The sequence below is a fragment of the Ctenopharyngodon idella genome, chromosome 24 (genome assembly GCF_019924925.1).
Source record: "Ctenopharyngodon idella isolate HZGC_01 chromosome 24, HZGC01, whole genome shotgun sequence".
NCBI classification, from domain to species: Eukaryota; Metazoa; Chordata; class Actinopteri; order Cypriniformes; family Xenocyprididae; genus Ctenopharyngodon; species Ctenopharyngodon idella.
Genome location: NC_067243.1, coordinates 27,625,227 through 27,652,480, shown reverse-complemented (window position 1 = coordinate 27,652,480; position 27,254 = coordinate 27,625,227). Strand labels below are relative to the sequence as shown.

Sequence of the window (27,254 nt, the reverse complement as noted above, 5' to 3'; positions counted from 1 at the left end):
ACGGTCTAATCATATAAAAACAATTCAAGTTTGTTCTGATTGTTCCACACAGCCTCTTTACACGCAAATCAAATTTCAATAGACAGGTCTATTGACAAAAGAATGTCATTCTCAGTTATAGTTGATTTTCCCTTTTCTTTTTCTTTTTTTCTTCTTTTTTTTATTATTAATTTATTTGTTTGTTTGTTTGTTTGTTTGTTTGTTTAGCATGTATCTTCCACGGGAAAAAAGTCATGGATAAACACTAGGATCCCGTAACTAATAATCTTCCGCCACACTGTCACTTTAAATGACGCGAACTTCTCTGACCAATTAGAGACGACTTCCGAGTCGCTTATCCCCGCCCATTGTGTGAACACCAAGAACTCGTCTAACTGCTTGTTCTATTTCTGTCTGTTATCTAGCAACGTTTTCACACACTGAGCTAAAGGTGAACCAAGAGCCCAGAGGAGCATTATGGGAAGCACTAAGATAAGCGGAAGCGTAAAGTGAAAGTCTTCTGACGGGTGCTTATATTCCGCGATGGATCTCAAGGAGAAAACTATCAGGTCATTAAAGAAATACGATAGTGGCGACGAGTTTTCCCATTTACCTGCCGTTCCTAAAGCTTCAGTGCTGATTCCTCTGCTGCTGAGAGACGGACAGCTGCATGTGTTACTGACCGTTCGGTCAGTCAATGTAAGAAGCTGATGTTTGTTTTTTTAGGTCTCTTCTGAATTCTTCTAGATGTATTTCACAAAGATAAATGCAAATGCTACTGTGTCTTAAAGCAAAAAAGTGTTTAGAATAAAAACATACTAATCTCATTAATTAATGCCATTAATACCCTTCTGAAAATAAGTGTGCTTATTGTATTGATGTGCACTTGTAGTGTACTTAAAATCTTAAAAGTAAATATAAAAAATGTACTTGCAGATAATAATGAAGTAACTTTTAAAAACTACACTTTGTAATAATGTCAAATTAAAAGTTTAACTATAAAGTACATTTTAATTAATTTATGTATTCATTTAATTATCTGTTTTCCTGCTTTAAATAAGTACACTTATTTGAATGTGTTGACGAACACACTGAAGAACATTCAAGACATGATAATAATTGGAACTGTTATTCGATGTTACTTTTAAACTTACTGTATATTAAATGTAGCCTGCTAAATTTCAGCTCCATCATTACAAATGTGTAATTACATATGTATTTAAATACCTGACAAACAAGTTTCAGTAGAAATAGAAGTACATTCAGCGTTAAACTTTAACCATATTTCAAAGACGATAGAAGTAATTATGAAATTACATATACAGATGTTTTTAAGTCGCACTTAAGTGGGACAAAAAAGCACTCTAAAGTTCAGCTAATTGCATTTAATATAAAATTATACTAATACATTTTCATTTAATTGCACTTAAAGAGTTAGTTCACCCAAAAATGAAATTTCTCTCATTAATTAATCACCCTCATGTCGTTCCACACCCGTAAGACCTTCGTTCATCTTCAGAACACAAATTAAGATATTTTTAATAAAATCTGATGGCTCAGTGAGGCCTGCATCGCCAGCAATAACACTCCCTTTTTAAAAGCCCAGAAAGCTACTAAAAACATATTTAAAACAGTTCATGTGACTACAGTGGTTCAACCTTAATATTATAAAGTGAAGAAAATACTTTTTGTGCGCCAAAAATAACAAAATAGCGACTTTATTCCACAATATCTAGTGATGGGCGCTTTCAAAACACTGCTTCATGAAGCTTAACGAATCATTTGTTTCAAATCAGTGGTTCAGAGCGCCAAAATCACAAGATTTCAGTAAACGAGACTTCGTTACATCATAAGTGTTTTGAAACTTCAATAGTTCACGTGACTTTGGCAGTTTGATACACGCTCCGAACCACTGATTCCAAACAAATGATATGTTAGGCTTCAAAGCTTCATGAAGCAGTGTTTTGAAATCACCTATCACTAGATATTTTGGAATAAAGTCGCTGTTTTGTTATTTTGGCGCACAAAAAGTATTCTCGTCGCTTTATAATATTAAAGTTGAACCACTGTAGTCACATGAACTGTTTTAAATATGTTTTTAGTAGCTTTCTGGGCTTTTAAAAAGGGAGTGTTATTGCTGGCGATGCCGGCCTCACTGAGCCATCAGATTTTATTAAAAATATTTTAATTTGTGTTCCAAAGATGAACGAAGGTCTTACGGGTGTGGAACGACATGAGGGTGAGTAATAAATTACTTAATTTTCATTTTTGGGTGAACTAACCCTTTAAGAGTTAAGTGTCTGAAAACAGAAACTCAGTCTAAGTCTATTATTTGTATAATAAGTCCTCTTAAGTGCTCTTCTGTCACGAGGGAGTGTTCTTGATAAATCCTCTCGACTCTCTCAGCTCAAGCATCACGCAGGCGAAGTGTGTTTCCCTGGAGGAAAGTCAGAGTCCGGCGACACAGATGAAACACACACGGCACTGAGAGAAGCTCAGGAGGAGATCGGCCTTCCTTCACACACAGTGGAGGTCATCTGCAAACTGTTCCCCATCCTAAACAAGGTTCACTGACATTTCTGAAATTTTAAAATGATCATTTTTATTTTAATTTGTGGTCAACTATAATGGCTTAAACCCTTTCCACAGGCCGGTCTTCTGATCACTCCGGTCGTGGCTTTCATCGAGAGCTCCTTCGAAGCCCATCCGAATGCAGATGAAGTCAGCGAGGTCTTCACTCTTCCACTGGAGTTCTTTACTAAAGAGGCTGATCATTCCTGCTGTCCTGTGTCCAGCATCTTCAGCCCCATCCATAGTTTCATGTACACGGACCCCCGGACAGGCAACATTCATATGATCTGGGGTCTGACAGCCACTTTGGCCATAACAGTTGCTGTTCTTGCCCTCGGAAAGAAGCCAGAGTTTGAGGTTGGCTTCGACTTGAAAGATCCAGTTTCTGAGTTTAAAAGCGTTCTTAATCGCAGACTGAATAAGTTATGAAAGACACATATCAGATTCAGATTCAGCTGTATATCTACTGAAGAGCAAGTTTGGATATTCTTCAATAATAATGTGTATATATATATATATATATATATATATATATATATAAAACTGAAAAGATCAGTATTACATGCAGCATTACAAAGCTTTAAATGAAAATTAAAGTTGTTGCCCTGACAACTAACTGAAATAAACTAGGCTAAAGGCTAAAGTACTACTAAAACTAAAAAAACTACTAAAAATGGCAAAAGCATGTAACAAAATTTCTTAAACTTAAATTTAAAATTAAAATATAATTCAAAATAATAAGAAATACTATAACAGTATATAAATAATACTAAAATAACACCTCACATTCATATTTACAGTTCTCAGATGTCAGTAAATGGTCACATGACAAGTAAACAAATCTTTTTTTTTTCTTTTAAACCAAGCCTATTTATTTGATTTTACTTTAAAATTTATTTATTTTAATTTTACATTTTTTTTTCCCCCTCACAAATCCAAGTTTGCGAAATCTTCACATTAGGCTTTTGTCCACTAGAGGTCATACTCGCCTGAGCAAACGTACTTGTGCCATACATTGAGCCTGAGCATCTTAGATTTTAAAATAAATAACAAACATTATTTTATTAGAAATATAATCACATTAAAGTGTTTTACTATTCTATTTCACTAATATAAAAAAAAATGAAAGACTTCAAATAAAAAAGTATATACTTGAATGAGAAATAATGCACAGAATCATAAGGCAAACACTTTATTTTATTAACAAATATTACAAAATAAATAGTTTATATGTAATCTTATCGAACTAAATGTAAAATGTGGTGCTTGTAATTTCTGGCAGGCACTTCGTTTCTACTGATCTGACGAGTCATTCCTTTTGTTTGATTGTTGATCAATGTGTTTTTATGTCATTCCAGTGATTCTGTCTGTTTGTGGCACTGTCCCACCATTAAAAACTACTGCTAGTACCTACTTATTTTTGCCTAGTATCTGTTTCATAGTGAAGCAAATGATATCATAAACATGTCTGTCCTGTAGAAGAGTATGATTGACGTCAACAGCGAGCTTCATCGACTGAACCGATGTGTCCAAACTCACAGGCACTGAAGTTCTTTGAGAAAGACTGCACTTCTTCAAACTGGCCTCAAGTACAGATCATCTGCTCAGTGTTGGTGACCCATGAGCTTAAAGGGAGATTAAAGAGAGATTAAAGGGTGAGTTCACCCAAAAATAAAAATTACCCCATGATTTACTCACCTTCAAGCCATCCTAGGTGTATATGACTTTATTCTTTAAGACGAATACAATCGGAGTTATATTAAATAATGTCCTAGCTTTATAATGGCAGAGAATAGAGGATGATATTTTGAAGCCCAAAAAAGTGCAACCATCCATCATAAAAGATATTCATACAGCTCTGCGGGGTTAATAAAGGCCTTCTGAAGCGAAAAGATGCATTTGTGTAAGAAAAATATCCATATTTAAAACTTTAAAAACTAAAATAACTAGCATCCAACAAAGGGCCATAACCATCGAATTATGGCGAAAGAGTGAACTCTGACCCCACGCATGATGTATTGACGAACGTGGAAGCACAGAGGAGAGCGCAAAACAAAACACCGGTCACGAATTAGATCTCTGAAATTTTAAAGAGAAATGTGAGAGGATTTTGCCCAGCCCTATTTGTTTGAACCGCGAGAGGCGTCTAAGCTTACACTACTCCTACATCGCGTCAGGGCTTACTCTTTTGGCGCAAGTTGATGTGTGTACGGCCATCTGCCGGAAGCTAGTTCCACTAGTTTTAAATAGGGATATTTTTCTTACACAAATGCATCGCTTTGCTTCAGAAGGCTTTTATTTACCCCCGGAGCCGTGTGGTTATCTTCTATGATGGATGGTTGCACTTTTTTGGGGCTTCATCCTCTTATTTACTGCCATTATAAAGTTTGGAAGAGCCAGGACATTATTTGATATAACTCAGATCATGTTCGTCTGAAAGAAGAAAGTCATATACACCTAGGATGGCTTGAGGGTGAGTAAATCATGGGGTAATTTTCATTTTTGGGTGAACTATCCCTTTAAGTCCAACACTGCACTAAATGTGAGAGTTTGTTATCTAACGCAGTGGCTTTTATACTTTTAGAAGTGTCCAAATATTTTTTGAGATTACTATCTTTAGTGAAGTTTTCTTTTGGACTGTGGTCATTCTAGGCAGGATTGGTCTCCAGTTCTTATTTTGTCAAGGTGTTTGATCCACTCACAAAACAAAAATGTACCAATTTTACTATTACATCACATTATGGGAGCTTGTTTCCCTTTCGAAGTGGAACTTTGACATTGTGCTTGTTGTTGACGCTATGGGGAACGCCCTCAGAGTGACCGGTGCCTGAGCATCTGTAAACATGCAGTCCATGACGTCACATGCGGAGTGCCTGTGCACATAAAAAGGCACCCAAGTTGCACGTCATCAGCTTGGTTATCTTCAGGAGACATTTGTTTGTAGCGCATGGCAATGGAGAAGAAGATTTTCAGGAAGTGTGTTCTTCTGTCTCCTCGCTTTATGACACCAGAGGACATGCACAAGCTTTGTGTTAGTTCTCGAGGGAGCTGAATGCGCTCACTTCGAAAAGTTTTCAGTGAAGAAGTTCCACTCACGCTTGTCCCTTTTCTCGAGGGAAGAGGAGCATCTGCAACCCGTGGTTCAGGTCCTACGGCACGCGGCCTCGTTCAGCTGGCAGAGGAGTTCGGGAGGGGAGTGTCCATTTCCCAATGTCATATTGCCATTTCAGGTGATCTGCTGGATTCGGAAGCCCACTCTGCAGTTTCTTCTGAACTAGCAGAGTGCATGATGCTGTCGACGTCTAGCTCTGAGGAGCTAGATGTGGTGGGAGTAGGGCATGACAGTGAAATTACTAAGCCTACTTCCCCTGTCAGCCCCGCATGTGGGAAGTTGCTTGACGTAATGGCTCGCACCACATTTAAGTTGAATTTGACTTGGGATTGTGAGAAGCGGGAAGTCGCTGACAGTCGATTGGACGAGCTCTTCCTGGCGGGCCATGATCACCCCTCCCCCATGAGCCTTCCGGACCTTCACACTGAGGTGGAGAGATCCTGGAAGAACCCATACTGGGCACACATACAAACATGGAGGGTATGTGAAGATGCCCTTGAGGAAGAGGCACTGAATAGCTATCCTCGTTGAGGGCTTCGGTCTCCATCAAAGCCATGTCAGACCACCTCGCATATTGTAGGTAAGGTATATGTGGCAGTGGGTCAGGCTGCTGTTGCAGGCATACCAAGCCAACCTGCTTAGGGACTAGGGGCAGGGATTGTCACCTGAGGCGGCTGCTGAACTACTCTAGAACACAGACTTTGCTCTCTGGGCCACCAAGCAGACGGTCACGGCCATCAGTCGTTCGATGACAGCGATGGTGGTCACAGAGAGGCACTTGTGACTTAATCTGTCAGGAATCAAACCCTGATCTCGCCCTCTGGACTCTTTGCCACCTCTGTTGAGGCAGTGGTGAGGATTTTCAGGGAGGTGAGAGTGCAGACAGCTGCCTTCAGGAAGCACATCCCGCAAAGGTTTGAATAACCTCCTGAACCCTCCACTTCCTCTTCTAAACCTTCTGTCCCATCCCCTGGAAAAACCTGGAGACAGGGTCAGAAAGACAGCATGGCTGTCCATGCTTGTGTATGAGTAGGGGGCAGAAGTGGCGGTTCTGCAAAGAAGAGGAAGCAAGACCTCAGGGAGGTGATCACTCAGAGGCATTCTGAGAAGGAAAACCAGGACGGCTAAAGTCGCCATTGTAGATTGTCTGGAAAATGCCGTCCCTCTAATCTGTTGCCCACTTAGGCACAGTTTTGGAGGTTGCTGTCCATAATGGGTCTCCGGAGATTACCTTTACTATAGTCAGGGTCAGACACCGGTCAGTCCGAGGGCGTTCCCCATAGTGTCAACACCAAGAGGTAGCGCCGAAGTTTCCCTTCTCAGGGAACCAGGTTGCATACGCAACAAGATGTTCCACCACGGAATAAAAAAAAAAGGTAATTGTGACTTTATCTCACAGAATTGTGATGTATAAAGTCGCAATTGAATAGGAAAAAAAAAGTTAGAATTATGAGATATACATTCACAATTCTGAGAAAAAATAGAATTGTGGGGAATTGTGGGAAAATTTAAAAAAAAAAAAAAAAAAATTAGAATTGTGGAATAAAAAGTCGCAATTACCTTTTTAATTTTTAGTCTCTGGCAGAAACAAGCTTCCATATTACACCAATAAACCTTATTTTTCACAAATTAAATGCAAATACATAAACTTGCCTGCAATGTGCAGTGAATATTGAACATTCCCAAACTATCTCAATATTGATCATTATATGTAAGCAATTTTGTTTATAACTTCCCTCAAAATACACACACACACACTTTGGCTGTCGTACAAACATACGCAGGGTCATTCAAACATGGCCGAGGCCAGTCCGCTTTTCCTGAAGGTCTCTGCCACGTGTCTGGAGTGCTGGATTTTGGCCGAGAGCGCCTCGAACACATCGTTCTGGTCCAGAGCCGTGGCGGTTCTGTAGATGAACATCCCCAGTGACTCCAGGCCTCTCATGCCCAGGTTCACACCACAACCTTAATCAACAAAGACATATTCATATAATAGATTACAGACAAATAGTGTCAAATATACAATCAGATATAATCTGAAAGGGAATGTTACAATTGAAATAATATTTTGGCTTCATTGAAAATGTTAGCTTTCTCATTTATTTTATTTATTTTATCACTTTGTTTTTTGTGTTATTTTTCCAATTCATATTTATAGTTAAGTCAAAATCATTTCAACCCTGTAACAGTATCACCTAGTTTTGGTGTGCCTTGTAATAAATCACATAAATTCACTTAAAAAAAAAATATGAATAACCCATGTAATTTTTCTGTCTCCGGTTTGTGTCGTTACATCAAAAATGATATGGGGTTGAAGATCAGTGCAAAAAAAATCTCATAATGATGTTGGATTGCACATAAAAGTGCATTACATCACATTATAGTCAATTTTCCTGTGCTTTTTGCGAAGTACAATATATAATTTTAAAAAAGATGATTTTTCCCAAAGGAGATTAAACTATTATGCTTGACAAGGACAAAACTGAAATACTGATGAAGCTTGTGAAATTAGTTCTGTTATAAAATGGGATTGTCACACTTCTAAACAAATTGCTGTATGAACACAACCGTATTAAGTGGCGCTGCACACTAGCCATTAGCATCTGCTCTAGAGTTTTGTTTTGTGCGAAACATGACGGGATTAGGGGTGAACATCAACAAATGCGTAATCAACGTAATTGATTACGTCAATGTGTTGTTCTAGCCCTATTGTAAATTGAACTGTACTAAATGTAATATTATTATTAACTAAAAAAAGTATAATATCAAAACAATTTTACATTTTTTAAGGGGCAAATATCAGCATAACATTTGCATTTTATGCATTTTCTCTTATAGCAAAATTTAGGTACAATAAAAAAAATTATGTGATTTTGCTCATATTCCAATGAAAAACACTTTTAAATAACGTTTTTCTATATATATTTTTAAAAGCTTATTCTTATTTTTTATTCTTATTTTATTTTTTGCATTACAAATTGCATGTGAAAAAGAAGGACTCCCTATTGAATTCTATGGTTTTCCGTATCAGGACATAATAAAAAATCATCTGGTCCTTGACAGGTCTTAAAATTAGGTAAATACAACCTAAGATGAACAACAACACATGACATATTACACCGTGACGTTATTTATTTAACAAAAACTAGGCCAAAATGGAAAAGCCATGGGTGACAAACTAAGGACACCCTTATTGTTTCCTTATGAATGAAGAGGGTAAGTATCAGTCAGACGTTGCTAATCAAATGTCTTTGATTAATTGATCATCATCAAGTGTGATCACCTCTATAAAAGCAGAAGTTTTGGCAATTTGCTGGTCTGGAGTCTTCAGGTGTGTGTTAACACAATTATAAGGAGAAAAGACTTCAGAAATTATCTTAGAGAAGCAACTGTTGCTGCTATCAATCTGAGAAGGGTTACAAGGCCATTTCCAAACAATTTGAAGTCTGTCATTCTACAGTGAGGAAGATTATTCACAAGAGGAAGACATTCAAAACAGACGCCCAGCAAATTCACCCCAAGATCAGATGCTCAGAGAAATTGCAAAACACCCAAGAACTCTATCTCAGACTCTACAGGCCTCAGTTAACATGTTAAAGTTCATGGCAGTACAATTAGAAAAAGACGGGACAAGTATGGTATGTTTGGAAGTGTTTCCAGGAGAAAACTTCTTCTCTCTAAAAAGAACACAGCAGCACGGCTTAGGTTTGCAAAGTTGAATCTGAACAAACCAACAAGACTTCTGGAACAATGTCCTTTGAACAAACGAGACCAAAGTGGATATGTTTGGCCATAATGCACAGAAACCTAAACACAGCATATCAGCACAAACATCTCATACCGACTGTCCATCACGCTGGTGCAGGGGTGATGATTTTTGGCTTGTTTTGTAGCCACAGGACCTGCAGGAACCTTCAGTCATTGAGTTGACCATGAACTCCTCTGTATACCAAAGTATTCTAGAATCACATGTGAAACTATTTGTCTGACAGCTAAAGCTTGGCTTAAATTGGTCATGTAACAGGACAATGATCTGAAGGTCATCAGCAAATCTACAACAGAATGGCTGAAAAAGACAAGAATCGAGGTGTTTCAATGACCCAGTCAAAGTCCAAACCTCATCCTGACTGAAATGCTGTGGCTCCTTCAAAGAGCTGTGCATAAACAAATGCCCACAAACCTCAATGAATTGAAGCAATGTTGTAAAAAAGAGAGCCAAAATTTCTCCAGAGTCATACAGAAAATGATTACTTAAAGTTATTGCTGCTAAAAGTGGCTCTACAAGCAACTGAATCATAGGGTGTCCTTAGTTTGTCACACATGGCTTTTCAATTTAGGCTTTATTTTTGTTAAATAAATAATGACACGGTGTGATATGTCATGTGTTGTTGTTCATCTGAGGTTGTATTTACTTAAATTTAAGACCTGCTAAAGACCAGATGATTTTTTCTTTCTTTTTGTTTCTTTCTCTTTTTTCCAGCTAAATTTGTAAGTAATGAAAGTTATAAATATGACTATTCATAAACACAAGTATAAGAAAGTAACTTTCTTTGCATTCAGGTCATGTTCAAATGCTGCTATTCTCACCCGTGTCAAAGTTCAGCACTCTTGCAGCTTCTCCTTCCACAGTCACAGCCACATTATCTCCTTCGATGTAAGCAGCGCTGACACGTCTGTATGACAGCATGATCTCGAACAGCTTGCGACTGCACTGCATGTGGTGCAGCGTTAGTTCACTCAGACGAGGCTCAATGTCAGTCTTGTACGCATTGAACGACTGGTGGAAGATGTTCTTCATGATCTGAGTGAACAGAGAGGTAAGTCATTAGAGATCAGGTGATTCATTTAATCTCCCTCTCTACATGCTTTAGACTCACAGACTCACACACACACACACACACACTTTCTCACACACACACACACTCACACAAGCACACACATTGTGGCTGTAACTAGGTAACAGCATGTGTCTTCATGAATTACATATCCTGTGATGACTGTGCCCTGATACATCTTGTCTCTTATTGTTTTCTTTTTCAACCGCTCACATATTTTTGTTATTTTCTTATCTGTGTTTATGCTTTTTATCTTTTTATTCATTAATGAAGCTTTCCAAATAAAGCAAAAGCAGAGCTAGAATTGTGGCACCAATGGCTCAAGGTTTTACTAGCCCCTGCTGGATAATTTCATAACTAGTTGTATTTGTTTGATTATTGTACACCAATATTGGACCGGAGTATTGCCAACACTGACAAATCTTGAACATTCTTTCATGGCAATTTGTGTTTTGGTGAATTGATGGCTGATACATACAATGTATTATAGATTTCAACAGATCCTGTTGCAACTTTTACAAATTGTAATATTGATTTATAAGTAAAGTCAAGTCAAATTTATTTGATCAAATTTAAACAGCTTTACAAAAAATCATGATGTTAATGTTTATAATATCTTAATGCTTTATAGTCACATTTAGAAGATTTGAGCTGTGCGATTATATAGTTACATTTTGCGATACGTACTATCACAACTGCTCTGAGACTTGGGTTGAAGATCCAAATGCAGCTTTATTAGGGCAATTCAGAATCATAATCCATAAAACAGGCAATAGGTCAAATAAGAGGGCAGAAAATCAAACAAGACAACAGGGCAGAAAAACACAGGGAAATCTGGGAAACCAGGCAGAAAGTCAAAAACAAAATATACGTAACCAGAGGGAGAGCGATCAGAAATGCAATGTGACACTTACAAGACTTTGCAAAGAATGAGTGAAAACAGGGCTTAAATAGGCAGACATTAACAAGATAATGAGAAACAGTTGGAAGTAATCAAACATAATGAGTCCGGGTTATGGAAATTGAAGTTCATGATGGGAAAGCAAGGGAGTCAGAAGAAGTGTCCTCTGGTGGAGATTATGGGAGACAGAGCAGGTGACCAGGACAGAGTAGGCAGCGTAAATGACCAGGGCAGAGCTGAAGGGGCTGAAGACCATCTCAGCAGAGCTGAAGACCCCCACGGTGGAGCAGACAACCACCATAGCAGAGTAGACAGTACTGAAGACCCCCACGGTGGAGCAGATGACCACCAAAGCAGAGCAGACAGGCCTGAAGATCCTGTGGCGGAGCAGAAGACCACCACAGCAGAGCATACGGGTCTGAAGATCCCCACTGTGGAGCAGAAGACCACCACAGCAGAGTGGACGGGTCTGAAGATCCCTACAGCAGAGCAGAAGACCACCACTGCAAAGAGGATGGGTCATGAAGATCCCCACGGCGGAGCAGAAGACCACCACATTGGTGCTAGCAGGGCTGAAGACCACCAAGGCGCAGCTGAGGACCACCACAGTAGAGCAGGTAGAGCTGGTGATCACCACTGTGGAGCAGAAGACCACCAGGGCAGATCAGGCAGAACTGTAGACCACCAAAGCAGAGTAGACAGGCCTGAAGTTCCCCACGGCAGAGTAGATGACCACCTCAGCGAAGTTGAAGACCACCAGAGAAGAGCAGACAGGACTGAAGACCCCCACGGTGGAAAAGAAGACCACCACAGCAGAGCAGACAAGATTGGAACAAAAAGCACAAAGAGGTTAGGGTTGGCCTCTGGGGCCATGTCAAAACATGCAGAGAGCTCAGTAATGGCCTCTGTGGCCATAACAGGGCAGGCAGGACATCCAGCAGTAATGTCTTTGACAAAGAAATCAAAGTCTTTAGTCGTGGTCTCTTTGGGCGAGACTCTGGAACTTAGAACAGCATCTCTGGGCGAGACGACACAGGCAGGGAGTTCAAGGGTGAACTTCGTGGTTGTATCTAGCCAGATAAGAAGATCTAGGCAGACAGGAAACTCAGAGATGACCTCTGTGGTAATATCTAGGCAGAAAGGAAGCTCTAGGTGGAGAGGAAACTCAGGAATGACCTCCGTGGTCATATCTAGGCAGACAGGCCGTTCAGGGATGACCTCCGTGGTAGTGTCAGGGCAGACAGGCAGTTCAGGGACAACCTCCATGGTCGTGTCTGGGCGGACAGGCAGTTCAAAGACGACGTCCGTGGTTGTGTCAGGGCAGACAGCAAGTACATGGATGACCTCTGTGGTTATGTCAGGGCAGACAGCAAGTACATGGACGACCTCTGTGGTCGTGTCAGTGCAGACAGGAAGTCCGGGGACGCCCTCTGTGGTCACATCAGGGCAGACAGGAAACTCGGGGATGACCTCCATGGTCATGTCAGGACAAGCACAGAGTACACTGACAACCTCTGTGGTCATGTCGGAGCAAAGAGGAAGTTCATGCCAAACTGGAAGCCAGTCTTAAATGCCTAGGGACTGCCTTGGTAGCTTCAGGTGCAAAGTTCATGACGACCGGGAACTCTGGCGTGGCATCAATGACAGCTGGAGACTCCGGCATGGCGTCCATGACGGCTGGAGACTCTGTCATTGTGTCCATAATGGCTGGAGACTCTGGCGTGGTATCCATGTTGTGGAGAGGCTCTGGAGTGACGGCTATGTTATGAAGAGGTGTTGGTCTTGGGACCACTGGACTGGGAAGCACTGAGATCACTGGACTAGCATTCATCAGACCTGAATGTGCTGGAAACTGTGGTGGTTCAGGCTCCATGGCCCCCAGAACATGATGCATACCATATGGGTTAAGGGAATTGAAGTTCATGATGGGAAAGCAAGTCAGTTAGGAGGAGTGCCCACTGGTGGAGATCATGGGCACTCTAGCTGGTGAATGGAGGGGGCCCACTAAATATAGTAGTTATGCTATATATTCCCCTACAATTATGAATCATTATAGTACATATATTTATATGCCTGAGAGTTGAATGAAAAGCTCAAAAACATGCAATTTAAAGAAGTTTTCCAAATATCTCCTCTCTCTCGCCTCCTTAAAAATGGTTTAGTCCGATGGTTATGAATTATTTCAGCTCAGTGAGCGACAAACACAGAGGGACCCAATAAAATCACAAGTCCCACCCCAGCTATAGTGAACAGAACCAATCAGAGTTGAGGCTGCTCCAATAACAGTAAAAGTAAGAAAAAGTTACATTGAGGGAAAAATCTGGGTACCAGTAATGTCATGGAGAGGGAGGCCAGGAGAACTGCTTAATCAATCTATCAAAACATTCTTTAACAAGACAGGTTAGTGCACTGTAGGGATGTTAATGTGATGGGATGCCGTGCCGTTAATTATTTTCAAAGGTATATGACAAAATCTGCCGCCCTCCTGCCGGTACTGTACATCTCATTACTGTATACCAGCATGTACCGCCCAAACAATTACGCGCTCCAATCACCGTCTTTTTGCGCTTTTGTCACAAGGATCACAGACCTGCCCGCTGCTGATGTGAAATGTTTAAGATAACAATACTGTCAAGAAAACGTGAATACAATTCACTGCTTTTAATGGATACATTTATTAGCTGTATCTCTTTAAAAAAAAATATATATATATATATATAATGCTGTAGCATATATTATCTTCTTCGAAAATGACAATAAGAAATTTAAGAGGTTTTATTTTACAATTGCCCTTTTTTTTTTTTTTTTTTTTATCTGAATGTTTACCTCGGCTGTTAAACACCAGACTGACTAGAAAGACATTTTATATTATATTGTTGGTAGGCCTACTAAAAAAAAGTTCATTTTATTATTTTATTAATTTCATGTGTTTTGTTTTTATTTTATTAGTTTTTCTTGAATAATTGCTTGATGACTTTAAACAATGCTTCATATGAAGTTACTGTATTAATCTCCTAATGCCTTTGTGTTGATGTAATATTTATAAAACATTGTATATAAATTTATATAAATATTTATATCGTTTTTGCCGATGTCCAATAAAACCTTTATTTGCATTTATTTATTTGTCTGTTTTGTTATTTTGTTATAGAAAATCCTATTAGTTTACATTGTGCCAGATATGCCCATATCTTATACTGATATATGTTATGAGTGGAGGGCGGTGGGGGCCCACATCAGTGTTTTTTCAGGGGGCCCAGAATTCCCTAGCTTCAGCCCTGATGGTATATATCGGCATATGCAAGTAAACATACTGTATGTATCTGGATACAGTTGGACATACTTATTGTATATATCCAACTTTATATAAAGAGCCATGCGACAATATAGTTACATTTTACGACAAAAATAAAATCAGGCAGTTGTGATTTGCTATATAGTATATATTGTTGTGGCAAGCAGGACGAGTGTTTTTTGTGAGTGTACTGTATGTATGTAGATAAAGGTGTATATAATATATATCTATCCTTATATAGAGAGGTGTGCGATATTACACAACATTTTTGTGATGATATAAACGCATATAAACGATATAATTACGCAGTCTAGATTTGCTATTTATATTATATATTGCTTTATACAAATGTAATATGCAGGTAAAGCAAAAATAATGTGGGTATATACAACTTTTAATATAAGTATTTTGTGAACCTTTTTACAGCTATTTGGCATTAAACATTGTTTGAAACACCAACTGACATTATTTCAACCAGAAGGTTCAGCTGAGGAGGATTTTGAGAATGCATAGAATTCCCTGAACCTAAAAACAGATGAAGTTGTCAAACAGATGCATGCCGGGATTGTGATGTCTTACTGAAGAGTTGGCTGTGTGGCGCAAGAAATGCATCATTTTGGAGTCTGCTTCTGAAGTGCAGGCCAGAGCCATGCAGCGGTTCCGGAAGGTTCCGTATATCTTCAGGTGGAATCCGGGTTTGGCTGCAGGCTGGCAGGAGTTGCGCGGTTCCTTTGCGGTGTCGATCCCATATGCCGACAGGTCAAAGTACAAACTATGTGCACGGATCTCTGGTGTAGGAACCTATAAAACAGAATCAGACCAAATCATTATTTTATAATTAACATTTAAAAATGTTCACATTTAAAACATTACATATATACAGTACATATATATTTACAAGTCATCCTTGATATATTGAAATATTTGTTACATTATTCATTCTCTATGATTGACACACTAATTACTGCAGAGTAAAAAGCTGAATTGCGTGTTCTATTCCATCTGGGCCAAAATTGGTGATCTTTTACTCTGATGAAATGAGGACAGGAAATTTGATTGGACTAAACAGATTTCTAATGGGGGGCAAAATCTCCCAGCAGGCACTATTTTCTGAAACAATTCAATAATGCTGGCAGAAACATCAGTACAGTACAATCCAGCCAGGTCATGTTCTGGCCTTTAAGGATTTCTCATTTGTCTCCTGTCTGAACAGATATTCGCTCACTGCTGAATATTCCTAAACTCAAGCAAGAGCCTTTTATTTTGAGATAGTTATGTATGTAATTTGTACGAGATCAATTAAAAACGTACAATACGGGGGAAATGACGATTACAAATTCAGATTGCTGTATTAATTGTCTTGTTTTGAACTTAGTTTAGATAAATGTGTAGAATCAGTTGAGGAAAAAAAAAAACATTTAAAAGATTCTCATTTCATATACGAAGAAGTAATTTCTTAAAAGCACAGCAGCAAAAATCCCGGCCCCCATTTTAATGTTTTAATCAATGTCATGGATCAATTTTCAACATTTGAATCACTGCTAAATTTTGTTAACCTTTTCACAACCAATGTTGTTTTCAATGTTTTTTCAACATTATTTCAACCACATTTTAACATTGAATGTATAGGTTGCATGCCTGCTAGGATGGCCTGTTTAATTCTTCATTTATATGCATATGCTACCATACAGCGAATGCACAGCCTTTCAAAGTATACTTAATTTTAAGTATACGCAAGCACAGATGCTCGACACATGCACACTAGAAAGTTTAATATTTTTCCGGTGTCTGTGCTATTTCTCTCCAGAATTGCTGACCGTTAAAAAATGTCTTTGTATTTGTTAAAAGTCAGCATGAAAGGGAAGTTGTGCTATTCTTTTCTTCCCTTTTGTGACGTATGAGTGAAACGGCTTCTGGAACAAGAACAAATGCAGGGCGGGGATTGATTTTGTCCGTGGGAAATTGATTGGATGGTTGTGGTTTGCTATTGGTGGATCTCATGTGAGTGACAGGTTGCCCTGCCCTTGCCATCAGAGAAGAGATGTCGCTGCAAGAGGGAGAGGAGTTTATTTTGATTCAAGATTACAAGCGCATGAATTTAGCAAAATCATTTATAATACTGCAATATTCCATAAAAAACAAGAATTGTCAGTTTTGATTTCATAGACTTTAAAGTTCATAGAAAGAGTGAAATATGGTCATGGAAATCATGGTCAATGGTTGTGAATCATCAATATCCAGAGCCAAGTTTCGGTTGCACTAATTAGACTGAAACCCTGCTTATCTCTGAACCTTATCAAGGTTGCTAAAGCTTGTTTGATGAAATACTGTATACATAACACAGACTAACAAAACAGCCTGTCAGGGGACACGAGCTGACCTTGGTTATCTGCATTAGCTACACCTTCTACACCATCTGTTCAAACACAAAGCACATTAACTAAAGTGAGAGAGAAAAAAATCAATTATACAAACTGTCATTCTAAACCTGTGTAAAAAACAGTCAAAATACAGACAGAATCACTGTTACTTATAACACATGCAGTTAATGCTGTATGCTGGCAGCGTCTCTCTGGCTCACCTGCATCACTGCTGGCAGAAATAGACTCTATTATTATTCATAGTGGCTTAATTTCCTCACCCATATTCATAAAGTGAATCAGCCCAGTAGGACCCCGATGACCTCATGACCACAAACCGCTCGGACTACATTTAAATTCAAGAACACAATGAGAGATTTCGGAGAATAACAGCCCGAGAAGGGGAAAAAGGTTGCTACTGAGATATAATGACGTGATATGGTATAATGATTTAAATAGGTCTTATTGTGTCCCTTTTTTTCAAGATGTAATATAAGTCTCAGGTGTCCCCAGAATGTGCCTGTGAAGTTTCAGCTCCCATGGTTATTATACCATGTTGTAAATGCCCATATTTCAGTGAAAGAAAAAGCATGCTGTTTTCATGCATGTGTCTTTAAATGCAAATGAGCTGCTGCTCCCCACCCCACTTTTCTGAAGAAGGTGGAGCCTGTACAGCTTGTGCCTCAAATACTCTGACAAAAAAATCAAACAAAAATCAAACAAAACATCTGTTTTTCATTTTGATTATCATCTCTATTGCAATCACACTTACGTGACATTGCAGTTCTTCTTCATCATGAAAATTTATCTGCGTTTTAAAGCCTAAATTTCTGATATACAGTTTTCCTAATGTGCACACATCCAAAGCATGTCAGGCTGTTTGACGGGGCATCTTGTGAGTATTAAACTAAGTTCTCTTCCACATCTTATTGCACTTAAACTGTCAAATACTCACAAGATTATGTCAAAAACACACAAAGTCCACATAAACGCAGTAAGTTATGTCTGTAAACGTAAACAGCAAGTAGAGAAATTGCATGTGTATATTAGATCTGTGCAGGGCTTGACATTAACTTTATTGCTCACCAGCCACTGTGGCTAGTGGTTTTCCAAAGTTACTAGCCATTCAGCATTTTCACTTGCCACAATTTTGACATTGATACCATGGGGAAGGTACCTCTTGTCCAGCAGCTCCTGCTGAAAAGACAGCACCAGTGAAACGTCACAGGATGCAGGGTCTTCATTCCATACTGCACACCAGTCAGAGAAGACAGACCACTTAATAGCCTAGAGGAGTCTGGTAGACAGGACTCTATCCTCTGAAATAGTGCTTAATACCCTCGTGGGGAGCCTCGTAGGCTGCTGTCGAGGGGCCAAACATGGAGGTCCGACAACTCGGGTTGGGGGTGCCAAATCATTCCCTTCAGCTGGGAAAGGAGGTCCTTCCTCAGGGGAATTGGCCAGAGAGCTGCTGCCAGCAGCTGCATCATCCCGGGGAGTCATGACTGGTTCCCCCAGAGAGGGGCAACCAGAAGGACTGCGCGTCTATCCTCCCTGATTCATCTGATGACCTGAGGGAGCAGCGTGACTGGGTGAAATGCATACGGAGAAGGCTGTGCCACTCGTGAGCCAGCATGCCCCTGTCCTTCAAAAAAAATATTGGGCAGTGAGTCAACTTCTGCCCTCCCGAATATACTTCAGATTGTTTGAACATTCCCCTGAGAACACATTGCACTGGGACAGCATGTTTGCCCCCTGGTTCAGTCTGCCCAGCACGTGCGCCGCTCTGAGCGAGTGCAGCTTGCATTGTGCCCATAAGAAGAAGCATCTCAACAGTTAATATAGAGGCCTCGATCTGAGTCCACTTTGGTGGTTTAGGTAGGACACCACCGCTATGTTGTCTGAGCAGACTAGGACATGGTGCCCTTTGAGGTCTGGTAGGAAGGTTTTGAGAGCCAGAAAAACTGCCAGCATTTCTAGGCAGTTGATATGCTGCTGCCTCTCCATGCTCGACTAGGAGCCGGTTGTCGGTCTGCCCTCGCAAAGAGCACCCCAACCCATGTTGGAGGCATCTGTCAAGACCACCTTCTTTCTGGAGACCAACCCCAGGTCTGTACTTGCCCAATACAGATGAGGGTCCTTCCAAGGAGCCAGGGCCAAGACACAGCCATTGTCTACTTTGATATGGAGGCGTCCGAGATGCCAAGCGTGGGCTGGAACACGGGGTTTCAGCTAATATTGCAGGGGCCACATGTGTAGCAGGCCCAGCAGAACAACTGATGATGCTGCCGCCATTAGGCCAAGTGTCCTCTGAAAGATTCTGAGAGGGAGTGAAACCCTGACTCTGAATGACGCTGCGAGCTGTTGAATCGCTAGCGTGCACTCTGGCATGAGCCAGGCCCGCGTTTGGGCCAAACCGAGAACTGCTCTCAGGAAGGATATTCGCTGGCTGGGAGAAAACGAGCTCTTGGCTAGGTTGATCCTGAGACCCAGGCATTATATATGGCTGAGAAGCAGGGACCTGTAAGTGTTCAACTCAGCCTCCAGCTGGGCCAATACAGCCAGTCGTCTAGGTAATTCAGAATGCGCACTCCCTTCTGTCTCAGAGGGGAGAGGGCTACATCCATGCACTTCGTAAAAGTGCACGGGGCCACAGACAGTCCAAAGATGCCTGAGATTGAGGATGGGCCTGAGGCTACCATTCTTCTTCTTCTGACTCGATGTGGGCTGGTGGAACTGTTTGCTGGTGCTCCTTTCACCAGTAAATTCATTACTTCGGAACGGAGGACGTGCGGCACTTTGCTCCACACCTGCAGATTGCGCCCCTGAAGAGTGGGGGCCTGCTAGCAAATCGAACAAAGAAGCCTCTTTTGATTGTGTTAAGAACCCAGCTCGATAATCTGGGGATGGCTCCCAATACCTAAGCCCGGGTGGCAAGCGTTTTGGGTGACAGGCCGTTGTGCTGAGGCAGAAGACTGGTGCTTGTAGTATAGGGAAGAGGAAAAGTGCTCTTTCTTTTAATCTGTTTTTTTATTTTGTTCACCATAACAGCATTAAGTTGCATGGGTGCGTGAACATGAGCGCTATCTTAGGATGGGGACCCTGGAGCTTAGGAAGCGGAAGCGCTGTCGGAGCTCAAGCTCTGGCTTGGGCTGAGTGGTCGATGGTGCGAGCTTCACAGGATGCTGAGTCGGCGCTTGTGCAGGAAGTGGCGCATTGCCTGCAAGCCAAAGAGAAAAGTGGGGGACACTAGGGAGTCAAGGAATGCAGTCTTGTCTGAGTCCTTAATCTCCCTTAGATTTAGCCACAGGTGGCGCTCTAATACAACCAGGCAGGCCATGGCCTTTGAGAGGATACAGGTGAGTTCGATATCCATACCAGCCCTGGTGTCGCTCAGATTCTTAGACGGCAGGGGTCGGAGTCATCCACTGAGCCCGAGCAATCCTCTGCATCAGAAGCCGCCAGTGACATATCAGCCTACTGCAGAGCATCAGCTTGCTTGCAGGGCACCACTGAATCAGCTCATTCTGCTGCGAAAAGGCTTCTTCTTCAGTCTTATCAAGGAGCAAGGAGAAGGTCTTCGCACTGAAGGAGAAAGACACTGAAGCCTACAGTGGAGATTGGCCAGCTTATATATGCGGGTAGCTCCGAACGTTTCGGCGGGAGTGTTCCTATAGCATCTGTTACGACGCAATACGAGTGAACTATATCAATAGGGAACAGAAAATCACTCACTGCTCTTGATTAAATAACTTTAGTAACTTAAATAAGAATACATGTCTTACTTGAATGCTGCTGTTAAATGCTCTGGCAGGAGATAAACATGGTGGACTGTGTACAGCTCCCTCAGGGTCATGGGTGGGGCCTAAACAATGTAACATCAAATTGCATAGAAACTGCAAACTGCTTATTCTGAGTCACTGCTTATGATTTATGGGGATGTAAAAAAAGAATGGGTGGACTTTTACCATTATAGGGTGGTTGTGTACACATACTGCCGACACAAATTTATGTTCAAACATCATGTAAAAGTGGATTTTGCATAATAGGTCCCCTTTAAAGAGTAAGGAAGAAAAATGCATGTGCACTGTATTTTTTTTTTTTTTTTTGTCAAATAACAATAAAATGTTCTTTGTGTGATGATATTTAAAAGCCCTGCATGTGAGCCTGCTTAAGGCTGTGTGTAACTCACCTGTCTCTGGTCCAGTCTCTCTATAGTGGCATTGGCCCCGTAAGCGCGGCATGATTCAACGATGTAATCAGAGCTGATGCCCAGCACAGAGCAGGAGTCTCCGCACGAGCCGTCAGCAACGACGATCACCCGCGGCCATTCTGCCCTGGACATCTTCCTCAGGTACTCTTCACTAAACTACAGAGGAAAACCTTTAGCTTGGCAATACGGAATCAAAAACATCCAGCACAACCAGTTCAGTTTCCCTGAATGAATGACACTCATGAGCCGGTTCTGTTATGTGAATCAAAAACATACAGCACCACCAGTACGCTCTAATTCCCTAACAAATGACTCTATACCAGTTGTTTTTAGTGAATTAGCATACAGTTTGATTTGATAACTCTTGATGAACCAGTTCCTTCAGTTGAATCATCAAACAAATAGCGTGCCCATAGTCTAATCAGATTCCTGAACAAAATGGCTCTTAGTAGTCGTTATAAATTAAACAAAAACATTTAAAGCACACAGTGTAAACCTACAGCATGGCTAGTAGATTCTAATTTCCTAGACGAGAATGACTCTGAACCAGTTCTTTTTAGTGAATCAAAACATACAGCCAGTAGTCAGATTTCTGGATAAATGCCTCTTATGAGTCTGATATTTTTATTGATTCATAACATACAGCAATTCCCGAATGTATGTCTCTTTGTGAATTTGGTGGTTTAAGTGAATCAAATACATACAGTATGTTCAATAAAGTCAGGTTTGTGAACGAATTACTCTTATTAGCGAATTATTACAGAGGAATCATAAAACAAACAGTGCAACCAGTTTAATCGGTTTCCTGAACAAATGACTCTAAAGAGACGCTTGTTTTAAATGAAACATTCAACGTGCACAGAGAAGTCTGATTCTGAGTGAATCAAAAACATACAGCACAGCCACTACGGTCCCATTCCCAAACAAATGACTCTGAACCAGTTCTTTCTAGTGAACATACAGTGCATCCAGTAGTCAGGATTTCCAAACGAATGACTCTTATGATAAATCAAAACGATCAACACGCACAGTGTTCTTCAGATCTTGAACAAATGGCTCTTATGAGCCGGTTCTTTTTGATCAAATACATGCAACTCATCCAGTGTTGCCTGAATAGTGAATCAATTAAAAAAGTGTATTTAAATATACACAAAATGAGTTTTGTTGTAATAAGTTGTATTAAGTTGTATTCTATAAAATTTAGTTTTTTATCTTTATAACAGCACAATTCTCCTCAATAACCCACGTTTAAACTGCGTAAGAGCATCAATTGTTGATTTGCATGACAACTAAAGACTTTTATTTGTCATTGATGGTTTGTTCTTCTCTAAAAAGCAGGACAGTTTTGTTAAACCAGACTGACAGCTTGTCACCCAGAATAGCTGTAAATGAAATGAAACTCAAGTCTGCTTTGGTTTATTGGATGTGAGCTTGTCTGCGTGTCTAGATACATCAGAGACGTGGCATAAATAGACTGGCCAGAGAAATCCATTTACTCAAACTGGAACACTTTAAAACATATTGCTTGTTAAATGGTGCACAATATGCAACAAGAAACATTTCAAAGCTACTATGTTACACATTCATAATGTTGTATGTTTGAATCACTGAGTGGCATCCAGTTATAATTTTGGAAATAAAAGTGGTTATTTTGTACTTTTAATTAGATTACAGGTAAAATTACCCAGAAATGAAAACTGTCTTAATTTTCTCACCTTCATGTCGTTCCAAACCTATAAGATTTTGGCTAATCTTCAAAACACAAATTAAGATATTTTTAATTAATATTTTTAACTCTTTCCCTGCCATTCACAGAATAGTATGGAAATCTGTGTTTTTACTGTTATAAGGTAGGGGGTGCTATTACGCATCTTCTGGAAGTGTACAGAATCTCCGGATCAAAACACATGTGAAGAAGATTATTACGCCAGAATGAGAGTATAGTTCCTAGCCATATTGGCCTAGAAAATCGCAACTTTTCATTTTCCATCAGTCTTAGTACACGATGTAACTACAGAAGTGTCAAGTTTTAAATAGGAAAAATATCGAAACTCTTTGATCATTTTTGAGCGAGATGCTAACGGTCTAATCAGGTTCAATGAACTATGCTAAGCTATGCTAAAAGTGGTACCGCCAGACCCGGAGATCGGCTGAATGGATTCGAAACGGTAAAACTCAACTGTTTAACTCTAGGGGAGTTGGAAAATGAGCCTATTTTCAAAAAAAGTGGAGTGTTCCTTTAAATGTGTCTGTCCCAGCCTCTATTGAAAGTCTAGCAGGTAAACAGAACTTAGAAGATCCAAAAAAATGAATCAGTCAGTTTAATCCAAGTCTTATGAAGAGATACAATTACTTTGTATGATTAACAGATTTAATTTAGGCATTTATTCACATCTAAACAATAATCGGCACACAAACATTCACATACAGAAGCTCATGCGTGCGTCACGCTATATCAAACCTCATTGGTTGCCACGTGTCACATGTTTGAGCTTCTGTTTTTATCATATGTGATGTGTGATATCAAATGTGAGTGCATTGCATTGTGGGATGGCTAGTGCATTAAAGTGTGCACTTTTGTCAAATGTTTTGATCACTGCATACTCCATACTGCATATGAAATAGTATAGGTAATACACTAGTATGCTATATAGATGGGTACAACACTTCAGTATCTCAGCAGAATAAATACCAAAAGATATCGATTTCCTCCAAAAAATCTTTGGTTCAGTGACAAATAGCTTGGCCCTCATACGCACACTGTCAAGATAAGATGCCCAAACTATCCCAAACGAACCTCTGTCTTGACTGAAAATAAATAGCTTTCAGCATGCAGCAACCCAGAAAAGAAAGAACACTTTATAGCAAACTATAAAACACTGCTGGCCTTGACGAAAGACCGAAATAGAAGCAAAAGAGAACAAAAAAAGATCACAAGAGAATCGCTATCTATAGCTTTATTAATACCTGTTAAACATAATTACCTGTAAATTATATGACAGTCACATGACAGTTAGTTAGCTGGCACTAAATGCATGTTTAATGAAAAAACGACCATCATATTAATTTTCTAAAAATGCTGTCTAATTTCCTCTGGTGGTGATGGAAATGCATTGGCTTATTCCTGAGGCAATATCTGCTCTACATAAACAGATAACATTTCTGAGAAAATGCAAGGAGCCAAATCTGTGAGCAGAAAACTTGTTTCCGGGAGACAGATTTTAACTGGTGAAGCTCATTTTTCTGCAAGCGGATAGCAGCTTTATTGAGCTCTTTGGCTTTGACTCGACTCTGTCTGCTGAGTTTAAACTGTGAGGAAAGCGTCTCTGAGCAGAATGAGCAAGCAAATCTACTGCAGGAAGCACTTCAGATATGTGATGTGGTTTCTAAAGACAGTGGAAACATGCACCTATTTATTTGTTCATGTGTTGTTGTTTGTTTTTTGTTTTTGTTTTTTTGTGAGGTTACAAAAAAGACATGAGAGTGTAACTAATTACTAATAAGATTTCAGTAATAATATTACAGTTACTATCCATAAAACAGCTCGTTACTCAGTTACTTTTGATGCCTTAAAGGATTAGTTCACTTTAAAATGAAAATTAGCCCAAGCTTTACTCACCCTCAAGCCATCCTAGGTGTACATATACACCTAGGATGGCTTGAGGGTGAGTAGAGCTTGGGGTAATTTTCATTTTAAAGTGAACTAATTCTTTAACCCCTACTGATTTGAAATCCAACAATCCAATAATTCCTAGATTTATTTTCATAATTTTCACGACTCACACAGGCATATGAAGTCACCAGTGCAGCAGGCAAGCTTGGAATATGGAAAAGCTTACATTCAGCAGATGGAAATATTGCTATTACATTGATTTTGTCAGGAGAAAAGATTATCTGAACACTGTTGTGTAAGTTGTGGCATTACTTTAATCTGGCATTACATGGCTTGCCCAACCACATCCCTCTGATGCCGATGTAAATTATATTACTATAATTAAAAATCTTTTTGGAGAGAAAAAAAAAACTATTTATTACGAACTTATGTGATTTCTGATAAAATAATCATGAAATATAATCATATATGGGTAACAGAGAAATTATAGCTACAACTAGCTTCAAGCTACACATCACAATTAATGAGATCAATACAACACTTTTACTTAAAAGTCACTATCAATCACCATTGAGTGTTTGTAATAACTTCTGACTGCGATCCAATGTGCAATTTGGTCAAATGATGAGGCAGAAATATGTTGTTAGTAACATTTTAGAAGAATTTTATGGGGAAGATAAAACTTCTGAAGGAAAAGTAATATAACTAGTAGTGTAACTAATTACTGTTGCCAGAAAGTAATAAGTAAAGTAATAATACTTTTGAAATGAGTAACTAGTAACAAGTAATAAATTACATTTTTTGAGTAATTAGCCCAACATTGGTAATAACATATTTTACTTGCACCTTTAAAACATAAAGTATGCATCATGATCATTATTTTCAATAAGTTTTTTCAAACAAGGTAAAAAGAAAAAAAAAGGTTTTTTTGACAAATCAAGCATTTTTTGAATCAAAGAATCAAATCAAGTATTTTTTTGATATATCAAGCATTTCTGAATCATCAATATCATTATGTTTTCTCAGGGTTTGACCGCAGCATGAATGCTTTTATGCCTTGTCTGTCTGGCTGGTTTATTAGCTAGCTGATCATATGGTTCAAACTGGTTGATAGATACCATTAGATGGTAACCAGCTACCATGTTCAAAACCCAGCTGGAGCACCTTCACCTGGTATGATCAAATCAGGTATAGCTTATCTAAGATTGTCTAATATCCAGCTAGGACACGCTCCCCATATTATATTACAGATATCAGCATTTTATGCATCATAATGTAATTTTGAACATATGAACAGGGAAAGAAAGCGACTAAAATAATCATATACTAACTTTAACAAGTAGTTCTGATTGTTTTGCGAGCGACGCAGTGAGAAACGCACGTAGCCTACCTTTGTTCCCAAACGGACTTTCACGTCAACCTTTTGCTTCTTCTGCTCCAGGATGCTCAGCAAATACTCCTGAAACACTCCGATTTTGGTGAAGAAGTGCTCGTTGTGCCAGCAGCCTTCCATGTTGTCGAAATCCACCCCCAGGTCCAGGAGGAAGCGCACGCTGCGCGGGTCCAGCGCGATCTGCTGCGGTCTGCAGAGCAGCGCGCTCCGGTAGCGCTCATCCAGCAGCGTCAGCTTCAGCACCTTACCGGAGCGGACAGCGACCAGCGCCGCGGTCAGCCCGATCGGACCCGAGCCAACGATCAGCACCGAGATCCGAGCCCGCCACTGGCGGATCCCGTCCAGGCTCACCTTCAGCACCACGTACACCAGCACAGCGAGTAAAGTACTGAGCGCGGTGTCGTACGCCAGCGTCCGGTACTGATCCACGGGGCTCTCCGCGCTCACCGCGATCATGTCGTGATTCTTCGAGGAGCTGAAGAGTGAAGACAATACGCTTCACTTGTTGAGGAGCTTTGCCATCGCTGGCTGCCACGTTACATGTGGGAGGTGAAGTGAACACTGAACGCACTCCCTGCACGAGCTCTCTCTCTCTCTCTCTCTCTCTCTCTCTCTCTCTCTCTCCTTCAGAAGAAATCAGTGCGCGTTTTCTTTTCTAAGCGCACTGCAGTTCATTTCAGCCCCTGCTGCCGGTGTGTGTGAGAATTACACAAAGAGTTTAAGGGTGTTGAATATTTTAAAAGAGGGGTATTTTTAAGTCCCCCTGTGGTGAAAATTAAGTTTTTAATGTTGTTGTAATATGCTTTATGACAAACCATGTGCAAATTCATAAGTCAACACCATTGCTGAGTATTTTCTCCTTAAAACTGCAGTGATCTAAAAACAGTTTCAAAAAAGCAGTTTAAAATCGCTGGTGTTTGTGACGTCACAAACTACCTTGTAACCAATCACGTCAACGTGCCAGCGGGCTTTAGCATATCAT

At 40.0% G+C, this 27,254-nt stretch overlaps 4 protein-coding genes across 6 annotated transcripts in view; 2 read left to right on the top strand and 2 right to left on the bottom strand.

The window, feature by feature from the left end:
• Positions 1-27,254, bottom strand: part of LOC127506793 (transmembrane emp24 domain-containing protein 6-like) — a 292,092-nt gene that overhangs the window by 6,575 nt on the left and 258,263 nt on the right. The window lies entirely within an intron of this gene.
• LOC127506776 (uncharacterized) overlaps positions 1-27,254 on the top strand; it is a 348,308-nt gene that overhangs the window by 72,182 nt on the left and 248,872 nt on the right. The window lies entirely within an intron of this gene.
• LOC127506803 (peroxisomal coenzyme A diphosphatase NUDT7-like) lies at positions 347-3,967 on the top strand. Its single transcript, XM_051883633.1, has 3 exons — positions 347-678; positions 2,386-2,544; positions 2,629-3,967. Exons 1-3 carry the CDS (start codon positions 523-525, stop codon positions 2,977-2,979), a joined length of 666 nt encoding a protein of 221 aa, XP_051739593.1. The 5' UTR covers positions 347-522; the 3' UTR covers positions 2,980-3,967.
• Positions 3,730-26,945, bottom strand: LOC127506771 (uncharacterized). Of its 2 annotated transcripts, XM_051883598.1 has the most exons (5): positions 26,270-26,936; positions 21,246-21,422; positions 15,273-15,494; positions 10,250-10,463; positions 3,730-7,627 (listed from the first exon to the last, which is right to left on the bottom strand). In XM_051883598.1, exons 1-5 carry the CDS (start codon positions 26,726-26,728, stop codon positions 7,449-7,451), a joined length of 1,251 nt encoding a protein of 416 aa, XP_051739558.1. In that variant the 5' UTR covers positions 26,729-26,936; the 3' UTR covers positions 3,730-7,448. The 2 variants fall into 2 exon arrangements, with proteins under 2 accessions (XP_051739558.1, XP_051739559.1); XM_051883599.1 differs by lacking the exon at positions 21,246-21,422 and having other exon boundaries at positions 26,270-26,945.

What these genes read in the sequence shown, in the direction of transcription:
- LOC127506771 (XM_051883598.1), bottom strand. Translation starts at nt 26,728, where the DNA reads ATGATCGCGGTGAGCGCGGAGAGCCCCGTGGATCAGTACCGGACGCTG. An exon ending in AGAGACTGGACCAGAGACAG is followed by an intron (nt 15,495 to 21,245) that starts GTGAGTTACACA and finishes TCTGTTTTATAG; the next exon opens with GTTCCTACACCAGAGATCCG. An exon ending in GCCACACAGCCAACTCTTCA is followed by an intron (nt 10,464 to 15,272) that starts GTAAGACATCAC and finishes CTGTTCACTCAG; the next exon opens with ATCATGAAGAACATCTTCCA.
- LOC127506803 (XM_051883633.1), top strand. Translation starts at nt 523, where the DNA reads ATGGATCTCAAGGAGAAAACTATCAGGTCATTAAAGAAATACGATAGT. An exon ending in TGACCGTTCGGTCAGTCAAT is followed by an intron (nt 679 to 2,385) that starts GTAAGAAGCTGA and finishes CGACTCTCTCAG; the next exon opens with CTCAAGCATCACGCAGGCGA. An exon ending in TGTTCCCCATCCTAAACAAG is followed by an intron (nt 2,545 to 2,628) that starts GTTCACTGACAT and finishes CCCTTTCCACAG; the next exon opens with GCCGGTCTTCTGATCACTCC.